The sequence below is a fragment of the Acipenser ruthenus genome, chromosome 12, assembly GCF_902713425.1.
Source record: "Acipenser ruthenus chromosome 12, fAciRut3.2 maternal haplotype, whole genome shotgun sequence".
Taxonomy (NCBI): Eukaryota; Metazoa; Chordata; class Actinopteri; order Acipenseriformes; family Acipenseridae; genus Acipenser; species Acipenser ruthenus.
Genome location: NC_081200.1, coordinates 25,859,993 through 25,874,664, shown reverse-complemented (window position 1 = coordinate 25,874,664; position 14,672 = coordinate 25,859,993). Strand labels below are relative to the sequence as shown.

The following is a 14,672-nucleotide window of genomic DNA, read 5'->3' as shown; positions in this document are numbered from 1 at the left end:
ACCCTGGACCCCTGCCTCTCTTATTCCCAGCACATCTCCACTCTGGCACGCACTTGCAGATTCTTCCTGAGCAACATCCGAAGAATCCGACCCTTCCTCACCAACTATGCTACCCAGCTCCTGGTCCAGGCCCTGGTACTCTCCCGCCTAGACTACTGCAACTCCCTCCTGGCTGGCCTCCCTGCGTCCGCCACCCGTCCGCTCCAGCTCATCCAGAACTCTGCTGCTCGCCTGGTGTTCTCTCTACCTCGCTTCGCCCACGCTACTCCACTACTCCGCTCGCTCCACTGGCTCCCGATCACCGCTCGCATCCAGTTCAAGACTCTTGTACTAGCCTACAGATGCCTTGATCAGACTGCACCCAGCTACCTCCAGACCCTCATCTCTCCCTACACCCCCACTCGACCTCTCCGCTCCGCCTGCACTAGAAGACTGGCTCTACCTCCGCTACGCTCCCCTGCCTCCCGAGCCCGCTCCTTCTCCACCCTTGCTCCGCAGTGGTGGAACGACCTTCCTACAGATGTCAGGACTGCCCAGTCCCTGACCACATTCCGGCGCCTCCTTAAGACTCACCTCTTCAAACAGCACCTGTAGAACTCCTCTGTTGTATCCTGGGACACTATCACCCTTCATTTAAATATGCTTTATTTTGCTCTTATCTGCCCCCTATTTTACTGCATTTAATCCTGTACCTCAGAATATTGTAATCTCCCAAGTGTTTAATCTGTAGTATTTTGTACTTAATCATATCCTGATGTAACTATCACTATTATCTGCTGTATTATTGAATTGTGGTTTGTCACACTTGAGAATTATTGTATTTCTTGTTCTTATTGTATGACTTATATTGTAACACTTGAATGTATTTGTATTTGCTTGCGATTGTAAGTCGCCCTGGATAAGGGCGTCTGCTAAGAAATAAATAATAATAATAATAATAATAGATCATCTGTAGGCTTTAATACAAGGTAAATGCTACTTGGTATTTATCAATCAATATTTATTTTATATAGCGCCTTTCATAGTGGACCACCATCACAAAGCGCTTTATACTTTTCAGCACTTTTTTACAGCATGCAATATTGATTTAATAACAAAGTTTTCACTGTTTGAATAAATATTCCCCCCACCCCCCAAATGTAAAACGTTGGAGACCACAAGGTCTGAACTTAAATCAATTCTGGTTTATTTCAGTTATTAAATTAATAAAGACATGGAGAAACTGCAAATATAACCCATGCATCTTCAGTGCAAGTTCCAGATCCTTCTCCCCCCCGAATTCTTTCCTCTTAAATAAACAAGCCCCAATTAAAGGATTCTTCAAAAGGTGGTGCTCTCATGGTTTTTCAGTTTTCCACAATGGCCACCCCCAGTTAGCGTGGATAAAATCTTGAAACTGAAACTCAATTTCTTTAAGAAAATGTATTGGACAATAACAGTCTTTTGTTTGTTCTTAATATAACCTATTTATTTCTGCTCATTTCATTCTAATATCAGTATATATGATACAACGTATAGTGTATGTGTATTTTATTTTGGAAAACAAGTCAATACAGGCTAATATAATGTGATCCATTCTGAGATATAAACTGGAATACCTGGCTGGGATCCCTGTAAGCTGGTTCTTGCTGAAGTTCACACTGGTAATAGGGTTGTTGCAAACTGCATCGAATACATCATCCGGAATGGATGCCTCTTGTTTCTCACTAGGAAGGGAAACAAAAAAAAAAATAACACATGGAAATAGCCCTGTCTTTCACACTGGTACTGTATAAACCTTTTTTTTTTGTTTTTTTAAAAAACAGTAATTCAGGATTCACAAATATTTTAAATACAATGCTATAAACTGTTGTATCCTGGTACCTTTGCTGTAGGTCACATGGGCTAACTGCAGTGAGACTGCTGGAGTGAGTATTAACTCCAACACATGAAGGGATTTGTTACTGGGAAGCAGTAACAACTGTTCATCTAGCACTGAAACATCTGCATATCCCAAATTGAAGTGTAGAATGCAAGCAGAGAGCTAAAAGATCTTCTATAGAGGGAAATAGTATGAACAGTGATAATGTTGCTAGTGCTAATACATGATAATATTAAATCTTGGTTAGCTCTCCTTTATAATAGCAGTAATGTATGCGACAGATACCTGTACTCCAGTGCCTTTAGTGTTTTTATGGCATGCACGTTGACCTTGGCTTGGCTTGGAAGAGTCATAGCTGTCTGGGGAGCATCTTTGCCTTTCTCCTCTGGCTCTAAATTAACAAAGAAATAAATAAAATAAAAAACATTAAAAAAGCAGGAGGTACCATCCTACTTATCCATCAATGAGGAATTACCAAGAACATTTACAGAACTAAAAAAAGACACTGTACCTTGTTCTCTGCTTCTCAAATATTTCAGAAGCTCTTGGGTTCCTTTCTAAAAGACAAGCATCAGAATACTTTGAGTAAAATAGTTTGGCATTATGTGTTTTTTTGTATCTGAATGGGATAAATATTATCCATAACTTCAAAAACTCTTACTCACTGATAAACTATAAAGTAAAACATTTAAGAAACAAAAAAGGGGGTGATTAGATTAACCTACACCCTGCCAGGGAACCCTCCTGGATTGCATCAACCATCCAGGGCTGCAGAATAGGTGCTCAAGGTCCTTTCCTCTTATGGGAACTAGCCTCAACCTTTACTTCACTGTTTACCTTCTTCTAATTTAACTAATACTTTGTATGTTGTAAAAACAAAAAAACACTGTTATACACAACTGTCCTATAGAAAAACCAACAAACAGTTTCCTTAGCTTTACCTTGCTGCGTTCTGCCAGGGAAATGCAAGTCATAGGAAATGATTTAAAATGAGCTTAGGATTGTATTTACAGTGCCTTGTATAAGTATTCACCCCCCTTGGACTTTTCCACATTTTGTAGTGTTACAACCTGGAATTAAAATTGATTTAATTAGGATTTTTTGTCACTGATCTACACAAAATAGTCCATAATGTCCAAGTGGGGAAAAGAATCTACATATTTTTCAAAATTATTTACAAATAAAAAACTGAAAAGTCTTGATTGCATAAGTATTTACCCTTTGCTGTGACACCCCTAAATAAGCTCTGGTGCAACCAATTAACTTCAGAAGTCACATAATTAGTTGAATGGAGTCCACCTGTGAGCAATTAAAGTGTCACATGATCTCAGATTAATTACACCTGTTTCTGGAAGAGAGTTTGTTAGAGAGCATATATAAACAAACAGCATCATGAAGACCAAGGAGCTATCAAAACAAGTCCGGCATAAAGTTCTGGAGAAGCACCAATCAGGGTTGGGTTATAAAAAAAATATCCCAAACTTTGAACATCCCCCGGAGCACCGTTAAATCCATTATTAAAAAATGGAAAGAATATGGCACAACCGCGACTCTGCCTAGAGAAGGCCATTCACCAAAACTCAGTGACCAGGTAAGGAGGGCATTAGTCAAAGAAGCAACCAAGAGGCCAATGGTAACTCTGAAGGAGCTGGAGAGATCCACACCTGAGATGGGAGAAACCGTCCATGGGACAACTATAACCCGAACGCTCCACAAAGCTGGGCTTTATGGAAGAGTGGCGAGAAGAAAGCCATTGCTGAAAAAACCCATATCAAATCCCGTTTGGATTTTGCCAAAAGGCATGTGGGAGACATGGCAAACATGTGGAAAAAGGTTCTCTGGTCTGACGAGACCAAAATTGAACTTTTTGGCCTTAGTGCAAAACGCTATGTGTGGTGCAAAGCCAACACTGCTCATCACCTTGAGAACACCACAGTGAAGCATGGTGGTGGCAGCATCATGTTATGGGGATGCTTTTCATCGGCAGGGACTGGAAAACTGGTCAGGATTGAGGGCAAGATGGATGGAGCCAAATACAGGGAAATTCTAGAGGAAAACCTGTTTCAGTCTGCAAGAGACCTGGGACTGGGACAGAGGTTCACCTTCCAGCAGGACAATGACCCTAAACACACAGGCAAAGCTACACTGGAGTGGTTTAAAAACAAGAACCTGAATGTCTTTGAATGGCCCAGTCAAAGCCCAGACCTCAATCCGATTGAGAATCTGTGGCAAGACTTAAATTGCTGTTCACCAACGGTCCCCATCCAACTTGACAGAGCTTGAGCAATTTTGCCAAGAAGAATGGGCAAAAATTGCAGGATCCAGATGTACAAAGCTGGTAGAGACTTACCCAAAAAGACTCACAGCTGTAATTGCTGCCAAAGGTGCTTCTACCAAGTATTGACTCAGGGGGGTGAATACTCATGCAACCAACAAATGTCTTTTTTTTGTTGTTTAATTAACTTTTGTGTCACAATAAAAAATATTTTGCACCTTCAAAGTGTTAAGTATGTTGTGTAAATCAAATGGCAAAAATCCCAATTAAATCCATTTTAATTCCAGGTTGTAACACTACAAAATGTGGACAAGTCCAAGGTGGGTGAATACTTGCAAGGCACTGTAAATAAATAACATAACAAAGCACAGTGACTTGTGCTTGTTCATACAACTGGAGTGCTGTTTATCTCCATACCAAGAGATGAGATTTTGCCACGTACTTACAAACACAGCGTGAACTAAATTGCAAAATACAGTATTGGAAGTTGTGAGAATATCTGTTTTAACTGTTTCTTTTTATTATTTTGGTAAATATAATTTTTAATTAAAATGCCACTTCCATATCAGATGGCAAAGTGTGATACTGCAACAAATAAATGAGACAGGATGAGCTTGCTAATCAAAATTTAAACATGAAGGTAAGCCCCAATTCTTTTACGAAACACATATTTGTTTTCAACACATTAAGGGACTTTGGGCCAGATTCTTAAAACTATTATCAGAATGGTGGGTGTAAAAATGGAATCAAATGCGTTGCATACTATATTTTATAAAGCCATTCCATCAGTAACGTTTGTGCTCAATGAGAAATACAGCACTTTAAATATAGGATTCCAACAATGTTATTTATTAATATTAAGCCTAACCTATAAATGTTCATTCTAAATGTATAAATTATTAGGTTGGGTTAATGATAGTTCCATTCTTGTCATCTCAAGTTACAGTTTGTAATTTTTTTTTTTTCTTTCTTCAAACGAAGATTTTGGACATTCAGCTTACCCTGCATCTATCCATAGTAATCCTGGGTATGAACGATTAGACCCGTTTATTTTTCATAATGATAACACTACAATAAACTAAAGCCAAAAAGATAAAAAAAATGTACCATCATATCAAAAGCATTCGATCTGTGTAATAAATATGAAGGTGCTGTGCTAAGTGATCAGAGTTCTTAACCCTATCAATTTCTTCCCAGTGTGGCGAGCCAATTCCATCACACCATTTGGCACAATTGCAATTGTGTCAATACTTAAAATTCAGGAGAACGTGTTGTAATGCATACTGTCAGACAAACACAGGGACTCACTGTTAAGAGATCTCTGCGGATGGACCTCAAAGGATTTCCCTCCAGGCCCACGATTTTCAGCTTTGGCAGATTACCCAATGCGTAAGGCAAACTACAAAGGGACAAAGAAAACAAGTCACATGATCCTGCTCAGCCAATCAAAGTGCAAGCAAGCATCCCAGTCAAGGAATAACACATCAGAGTAGCAAACAAAAGCAGACTTACAATCCAACTTAGAAGTGTCAAAATGCTAGTTACAATGCAGGTTACCCTTTCAATACTGTCACAAAACCTACTGGAGGGCACTGCATACTATTCAGATACAAAATTAATCAATGATCAAAAGAAATACAGAAAATAGTCAGTTTAGTCAATGGTTTCCACTACACCATATTAAAATCTAGAAAACTGCCCTTTTTTGTTTTTTGTTCTGCTACAGTGTATTGGTAAAACCCATAATAAACGTAAAGGTTTCAGGGGTAAGGCATTAGAAGGATACATGATGTGTAACCACTCTTAAGAAGCATTTTGAAACAACTGTCCTACTGGTGCATTATCATCCAAGCCTACATGTTGGTATCCCCAATACAGTAAACCATGAGAGGCCACCTCGAAAGATTAATTGTCTTACCCACGGCTTGTCTACAGTAGTACCGAAATGCAGCATTCGACATTGTCTAGATAAGACACAGCAGCAGTGGATATTCCCCAAGCGACTTTGCCAGCCCAATATATAAAACTAGCGTGACATACAGATGGTCCCTTCCACTATTGTATGTCACGCTTACTGGGGATACAGTTTGCATCACAAGCAAGTAATGGTGAAAAAGAAGAAGGAGGACAGACTAAATTAACTAAAATGAGCTAAATGCAGGTGTCCTGCATGCACTAGTCTTACAGTACCTGCTGATGTCGTTGTTGGTGAGCTCCAGCCTTTCGAGGCCCTGCAGCAGAGCAATTTCATCAGGCAGTGATTTCAGCTTGTTCTCGCTCAGCTCTAAGACACTGATAGCATTCAGGTGCTTCAAATGCTCTGGACCCAGTAGCTCAATTTGATTATTGCCAACATGGAGCTCCTGTAACAAAGTAAAACTGTTTAGAACTCCTGTGTACACAGGATATCTTTATGTCATCTGTCCTTTTCATAAAGCTTTAACTCATGCGTTTTTAAAGTATGTATTTTCACAGTATATTTTTTTTATTAATAAAAACCAGGTTTGATATTCATTATAGAACTTCCCTAAAGTTGTCTTAAAAATGTTTAGTAATTAATATATCAAACAATATTTTATTTATAAAAACAGACCTTTGTCCTTGCTTCAGATCCTGTCCTTAAACCATTTCACATGAAATAATGTGGTTTTGAAATTGAATAAAAGCTAGCCTTCAATGGTCATACCTTGAGCAGTTTACAGGCTGGGAGTTCTGGTAGGCAGCGGAGCTTGTTGTGTCGGAGGTAAAGCTGCTCTAACGAGGCCATCTGTGCCAGCTCTTGAGGAACCCTTTCCAGCTGATTGTTTGTACAATCCAATAGTTTCAAACCTGCATGGATATACAGTAAAGAGGATAAAAAGAGAAACTGCTAAATAGAATCAGTGGTTAAATGAATCACCTGCATATTGCCAACAACAATGTTATTCTATTCAACAAATACAAAACCTACAACTTTACAAAATATACAGAGGATACTCCATTCACAGTCATGGAGTACTTTCATACAAATGAGGATAGGCTAATAGGGGTGAGCCCATTGGAAAGAAGATGCAATACCCTATGTTCATATTGTATAAGGTGACCAGAAGTATTTGAAAACTACTTTGTAATTATTATAGTAGAAAAAAAAAAAACATTCACTGAAGATCAATGACACTTGGCAGATGGTATTAATTGGGTTTTCCTCCAGGTTTAATAAAGTTAAATACAGGTTAATAAATATCTTATTGGTTGTCTGTATCCGAGTTTCATATACACGCAAATTATAAACTATACTCATCATGCAAGGAAGTCTCACGATTCATAGACACAATTAATGGTTTCACGTCCATTATCTTCTGTGCAGATACATTGCACTGATTAAAATCGACAATGCAGTTAGTGACAGTCTTCTGATATATTTCCATACAGGATCTGCATTATTTACAGATTATGACTACAGTCAGCTAAATTATGGCACTATCTGTATCACCATTGTTTTTCTTTAAAAACCTTAAAGGGAAATCTGTTCATGCACTAAAGGTACACAAATACACATTACTTGTAGCAGTATCAGCAGTGGGGGCAAGCAAAGACAGTTAAGACAGCCTGCTTTAAAATCCCACCGTAGCCAAGTCAATTACATGTGGCATATTGAGTGTTAATGGTATTTAGAAACTGTCCCTTATAAAGTTTTCCTCTGTGGAGGATGTCATAAACTTTTAGCCAAAAATGCAGCCTTGGAACACTTTTTTCTAATCCATTAAAATTCTGTTAAATTGCATTATGTTCAGAAAGAGCATCAATGAACATTAAATAAACACTGTTGCCTAATTACAACAAGAATAAACAAAATGTTTTCTAAGGTTGAATTATTGATTTTAACTGTTGCACTTAAAATTTAAAACACAAGTTCCCCGTTATGAAGGTCCAGTCTTACTTTTCATTGCGCTGATCCCTGGAGGAAGGCTCCTCAGTTTGTTATTAGACAGGTTGAATTTCACCAGGTTGCTTAGGTTACTGAAGCTGTCTGGGATAGCTGTCAGACGGTTGTTGGAAAGATCCTGCAAATAAATGATCAACAAAGAAATGAAATAAAATGCTACATGCTATTCATTATACAACAAGCACTGATATATACTGTAGCATCCAATAATCTAGCTTGTCTTCATTCAAATCCAGCGATCAAATGATTGGCCGAATTGCTAAGCAGACGCAAAGCTTGATCCAAGGAGAGTACATCTCTGAATTCAGTTGTTTAATTTAGGCTTAAACATACTTTATTTCCCCCAAGTATTTGTGTTATATAAACTGAGTACTCCATGGATGTTCATAATCTTGTGGTTATTTCCCTCATGAGGATGTGTGTAATATATATCTCAAAAGTTACTTGTATTTACTTACTCTCCTGAGCTTTTCACTAGTTAGTTTCAGCTGTTGCACTGCATTGATGAGCCCCTAAACAGGGCGACACATGTCTGCAGTTGCTGTACTCTGAGTTTAAAACACTGTGAATGTAGAAGCCTTTTGGCAATTGTCACACAGTTTGATTGGCTCTTGTAATGCTGAAATTTGTATATCACAATTACCCATAATTCTATAGCTACTGCTTTCTCTCACCTTAACTCAAAAGCTACTTGTATGTATATATGTGTGTGTGTGTGTATATATATATATACACACACACACACACACGTTGCCTATAGAACGCCTACACCCCCTTTCAAAATGTTCACCTTTTGTTGTCTTATAGCCTGGAAGTAAAATGCATTAAAATAGTTTTTTTATTTTTTCATTTATCTACACATCCTATCCCACAACTTCCAAGTGAAAAAAATATTAATTTTTAGAAAATTAATTAAAAATAAAAACTGAAATAACTTGGTTGGATAAGTGTCCACCCCCCTTGTAACAGCAATCCTAAATTAGCTCAGGTGTAACCAATCGCCTTCAAAATCACACACCAAGTTAAGTGGCCTCCACCTGTGTTAAATTGTAGTGATTCACATGATTTCGGGATACATGATTTCCTGTAGGTTCCCTCTGCTGGGTAGTGCATTTCAAAGCAAAGACTCAACCATGAGCACCAAGGCTCCGGGACAAAGTTGTTGAAAGGCACAGATCAGGGGATGGGTATAAAAAAAATATCAAAGCCTTGACTATCCCTTGGAGCACGGTCAAGACGATTATTAAGAAGTGGATGACCGAGCAAGAAGGAGACTGATCAGAGAGGGCTACCAAGCGGCCAATGGCAACTTTGCGAGAGCTACAGGCTTTTATGGCCAAGACTGGTCAAAGTGTGCATATGACAACAATATCCCAAGCACTCCACAAATCTGGCCTGTATGGTAGGGTGACAAGAAGGAAGCCATTACTCAAGAATGTCCACCTTGAATCCTGTTTGAAGTATGCAAAAAAACACTCAGAAGAACTTTTTGGCCTAAATGCAAAGTGTTATGTTTGGCGCAAACCCAACACAGCGCATCACCCAAAGAACACCATCCCTACTGTGAAGCATGGTGGTGGCAGCATCATGTTATGGGGATGTTTCTCATTGGCAGGGACTGGGGTACTTGTCAGGATAGAAGGGAAAATGAATGGAGCAAAGTGCAGATATGTCCTTGAGGAAAACCTGCTGCCCTCTGCAAGAAAGCTGAAACTGGAACAGAAGTTCACCTTTCAGCATGACAACGACCCAAAGCACACAGCCAAAACTACACTGGAGAGGCTAAGGAACAACAAGGTAAATGTCCTTGAGTGGCCCAATCAGAGCCCCGACCTAAATCCAATCGAAATGACCTGAAGATTGCTGTCCATCAACTCTCCCCAAGGAACTTGACAGAGCTTGAACAGTTTTGTAAAGAAGAATGGTCAACTATTGCCCAATCTAGGTGTGCAAAGTTGGTAGAGACCTATCCCAACAGACTCACAGCTGTAATTGCTGCCAAAGGTGCTTCCACCAAGTATTAACTCAGGGGGGTGGAGACTTATGCCATTATGATCTTTCAGTTTTGTATTTTTAATATATAATTTTTTCTCAATAAAAACTTTTTCCCCCTTAACAGTGTGGAGTATGGTGTGGAGTATGGTGTGGAGATAAGTGGAAATGCATGAAACTCTGAGGCACTGACACAGGAAATGTGAAAAAAGTTCAAGGGGTGTAGACTTTCTATAGGCACTGTGTGTGTGTGTGTGTATATTATATATATATATATATATATATATATATATATATATATATATATATATATATATATACACACATCTATAGCAAATCCAAATAATTAAGGTACAGTATAATCTAGAAGATAAACAGATACATTTATCTTATAGACTGTATTCTACAGCCCCCTTTTGTTGCCAAGGGCAAAAAGAGTACTTCTCTCAAAACTAGAAAAAAGTTGGACAGAAGTGTACTCTCCACGCAACAATCATACAGAACAAAATTATATCATACAATATCTCTACAGTACAAGCATTTTAAACATTTTGGTTGACAAATCAGTGTTTAGTGTGCCTGTTAAATCAGGCTTACCATATCACTCATACAACAGAGCTGTCCCACTCCTTCGGAAACCTTCTCCAGTTCATTTTCTTGCAGATGTAGACTCCTCAGGTCTTTGAGATTCCACAGTTCCTCAGGCAATTCCTTTAGTTTATTGCGGCTGTGTTAGTAAGAATAATAACTTCAAATATTCATTGTAGAATACATTATACAGTAGTACTAGTCTAAATCCATCTGAATAATTCTAATAATTTGCAATGAACATGCTGGCTACTAATGTTTTGTGCCAGTGTTAAAACATTTGTTTTCTTTTAACTGTGTTTGAGTTTATAGCTTTACAATGTACGGCAGTTCCCAAACACAGAGACCCCTTGGGGACCGCAGAACATACACAAATGCTCCCCAGGCCAGGGGATCAATTCAGAGCTCGGGGTTTGATTGTTCACACATCACCTTGATGTCTTCCCTACTGTACTTTAGTATCTTAATTTCTAATGCCCTTGCTATGAGGATGGACCATTGTACAACAATAGGCGCCGATTGTAAGGTGGGTGGGGTCCTACGACAGGATGCCTAATGTTATGGGTGGCCTTGCGCTAAGAAAGTTCAGAAACCCCTGCTGTGCTGTATCACACTAACATCCGAGTTGTGGTAGATTCTTCTGTTTCTCCATCACAATTGCTTGGAAGATTTAATATGCTCTTAGCCAAGTGACTTTCAAAAGATAACATGCATGGAAGTGCTTGACAGGTACCAATTATGGAATCATTTCATTAGCTAAAACCACTTTGAATTAAACAACAGATTTAAACAATGTATGTAAAACTTTTAAAGATTAAAAAAATGTACCTAAGATTAAGTTTTTGCAGGTGTTCGAGTTCTCCAATAGCTTTAGGTAGAGAGGTCAGTTGGTTGTCATGGATCTTAAAATAAAAATAATAATAACAACAACAACAACAATACATTTTGCAATACACTCCACTGCTCATATATCAATAGCAATGACTGGATTGTAGAAAGAGGAATTATATAAATATATGGGTTTTTAAAGATGCCATTTGCGGGACAATCCATGCACAGAAACAAGTCATATGAAAATGCCAAACACTAGTCACTACTTTGTGTGCTGGGGATGCCTAACGCTATTTTTGTAAAACAGCCATTTTTGTAAATTTTTATAAATTTACAAACCAATTAAATAAACATAAAAAAATAATAATAATATTATTGTGTATGTGGTTTTCACTTATTCAGATGACATTGAATTAATATTTTTAATGGTAACTAACTAATCAGATTAAATCAACTAAAATTGAATCAAGACCTACAAATCAGTGTATTGAACTGAAAACAGCTGATATCAGGGCTGTATTGTGTGGTCATTCCATCAGCTAAGTCTACTGCAAGTATCTTATCTTCTAAACGGAGGTACATAGATCATACGCACATCTAAAACAGTAAGAGCTGGCAGCAGTCTAATGTCCTCTGATAGAACCTGCAGCTTGTTTGATGCAAGAAGCAGTTTGGTTAGGTCTGTTTGTTCCCACCAGCGATCCACAGCTCCGAAAGAGACATCCTGTTTAGCTTCTTCTGGGGTGTCTAAATTCAACCGCCACACACTCTGAGGTACTGAAATAAAAAAAAACATACCGGTAATTGCCATTTTCTGTCTTGTCATTAACAAAACAGTACCTGTAACTACAACATTCTGATAGAAATGCACCAACCCATACAGTACACCATATAATAATTAATCAAAACACAGTTATTGTAAGAACTCTACATTGTTTTCATTAGATAGTATGCAGAAATGAGGCAATGAGACACTGCTAAAAGAAAGATTGAGCTATTCACTGTAAATTTGAATTTTATGGTAGAAGTCAATGACAGCTCCTTTGAAAACGGGCAGGAGCGCTGTATGACCAAAAGAATGCAACAAGATTGATGCAGTGTTGCCTTGCTATTTCCCTAACAAACTGTACACATCAGAAAACTGAAATATTGTTGACCGTGAAATAGTCAAGCGGTCCTGTTATACTATGAAACTGAATCCTTTCAGCACAACGTACGATAATGGTTACAATACCTAAGGCAAATAATGAAATAGGGATGTACATGGGCAATGAGCCTAGAAACACTGCTTTATGACCAACGACTTGGAGTGGAATGCAGTTTGTTTGGGTGTTTTGATCATTACTATATTTCCAATACTGTTCATCACACTCTGGGATTGTATAATATAGGCAGCCTCTTTTCAGAATTCCCAGGTTCATAATATAGTCTCAGTACTGGCATGTCACATAAGGCTTGCTTTGTGAAACAGTGGCCGGATGAATCATCTATTAAGTGAGGATGCATTACTTCCAGTGCTATACTGAGCCAACACAACCTCAGCTAAAGTGTATTGCAGCATCTCTGGCCTGACAACAGCGGGGCTAGAAATACAACTCCCATTGCATAGCAGTCTGAGCCATTCTAGGTAAGAGATTAATTAGTTGGCTGTGCTTTTGACCTTTACAGTCTGTCTAATTAAGCCCAAGTGTTACTGTACTAACATCACAGCTCACACTGTAAAAGTTGGAGTAGGTCAAAAATAAAATCTTTACACCAGTATATTCTCAATGATTATAGGTCAACTTTATTAGCCAAATGCAGGTGGCCTCAAACAACAACCTACACTTTCTTATGAAGTGCCTCGAGGTGTATTACATTATAAGAGAACATGTTTCGGTGGTGAAGAACAGTCCCTTTGTTTTTCAGGGAGTAGTTCTGTAACAGTATATCAGCTACCTCAAAATGTTGTTACTTTATTGCAACTACTACTTTTGCATTTTTTGAGTTTTTGTCATTACTACTGTAAATATTTGAATGATCATGCACTATTCAATTTTGCTTCTCAAGACCAAGATGCGCGATTTAATTTATTGGCAAAATACTGTACTATACTGGAGAGAGAGAGAGAGAGAGAGAGAGAGAGAGAGAGAGAGAGAGAGATGAATGAATAGATGAACTGTCTTGAAATCTTTCTAAGATTTTACGGCGTTTATTCACATAAATGATGATCACTGATATTTTTAAGTAACGAACGTCATATAATGATAATAATTTTTTAAAAAAAACGTTCAAGTTCAAATTACATTGATGATTCCAGCCAGCGAGACAACGCATGTAGGAGGCCAGGTATGCATTTTGGAAAAGTTACAACTTATAACAAATTCGTGGAGTTACGCGCACACTAAATATTGTTAACAATTTGTAAGCAAGTAATAAATTGCCCCAGTGAGGGGTTGTGCACTTGGTTCTACAAACTCAAAAAACAACAAACCGCCATTTTATATCCTTACCTTCAGTTAACCCTCTGCCAGACAGGTTAAGTTGTCCGCTTTTTCTGGCTGTTTTTAGTAACCCTTGCGGTACAGCAGGTTCTTCCTTTTCATCTCTAAACCCGGCTCTCGAATCTACAAATTTCCCACCTCTTTTGAACCTGGACATACTTAAGTGTAAAGTTAAAAAAAAAAAAAAAATCTATGAATAATTAACTGTATATTGTGAGGAAAACGAAAATTTGTTTTTCGGTGGTATTAGAAGCACTTAAATATTTCATTCGCTACTGAGCATATAAAACAAATACAACCGCGCTCGTTGTATTTTACAGTCTTGTTTCAAGCCCCACCTTTGTGTGGGCCTCAATTTTGACCGTCTCGGACATTTGAGGTTACATAGGAGGCTTTCCACAATGCCTTGCTATTATTTCTGACATAACTTCCTTGCATAAATTTCAAGCTCATAGAATCTAAATTATAATTTGATGAAAAGAAACATGAGAATATGAACGATTCCTCGTACTTTTTCAGGGAATACAACCTTTCAACAGAGATAAAGCAATGTAACGAAACTGTATATTTTTTGTTGTACACTTCGGGTTCAACAGCTCAATATAGGAATCCTGCATATTTTCATTACTGTAATTTAAACAGGCACAGCTTTTACAAAGTACATCAAGTGCCATACTCTCAGTCAAACCAATGCTTTATTCTAAATGGGTTTGGAGC

The 14,672-nt window shown here is 38.1% G+C and overlaps 1 protein-coding gene across 1 annotated transcript in view; it reads right to left on the bottom strand.

Annotated features, from left to right (window-relative positions):
• The window catches only part of lrrc40 (leucine rich repeat containing 40), a 28,725-nt gene extending 14,099 nt beyond the window's left edge, over positions 1-14,626 (bottom strand). Inside the window, exons 1-11 of the mRNA XM_034029473.3 lie at positions 13,965-14,626; positions 12,068-12,249; positions 11,470-11,543; positions 10,651-10,780; positions 8,056-8,179; positions 6,823-6,965; positions 6,327-6,499; positions 5,445-5,535; positions 2,373-2,418; positions 2,147-2,252; positions 1,599-1,706 (exon numbers count right to left, since the gene is read on the bottom strand). Of these exons, the coding sequence (XP_033885364.2) occupies positions 1,599-1,706; positions 2,147-2,252; positions 2,373-2,418; positions 5,445-5,535; positions 6,327-6,499; positions 6,823-6,965; positions 8,056-8,179; positions 10,651-10,780; positions 11,470-11,543; positions 12,068-12,249; positions 13,965-14,112 (1,325 nt within the window). The 5' untranslated portion in view covers positions 14,113-14,626. The remainder of the gene's footprint in view (positions 1-1,598; positions 1,707-2,146; positions 2,253-2,372; positions 2,419-5,444; positions 5,536-6,326; positions 6,500-6,822; positions 6,966-8,055; positions 8,180-10,650; positions 10,781-11,469; positions 11,544-12,067; positions 12,250-13,964) is intronic.
• Positions 14,627-14,672: the final 46 nt, after the last annotated feature.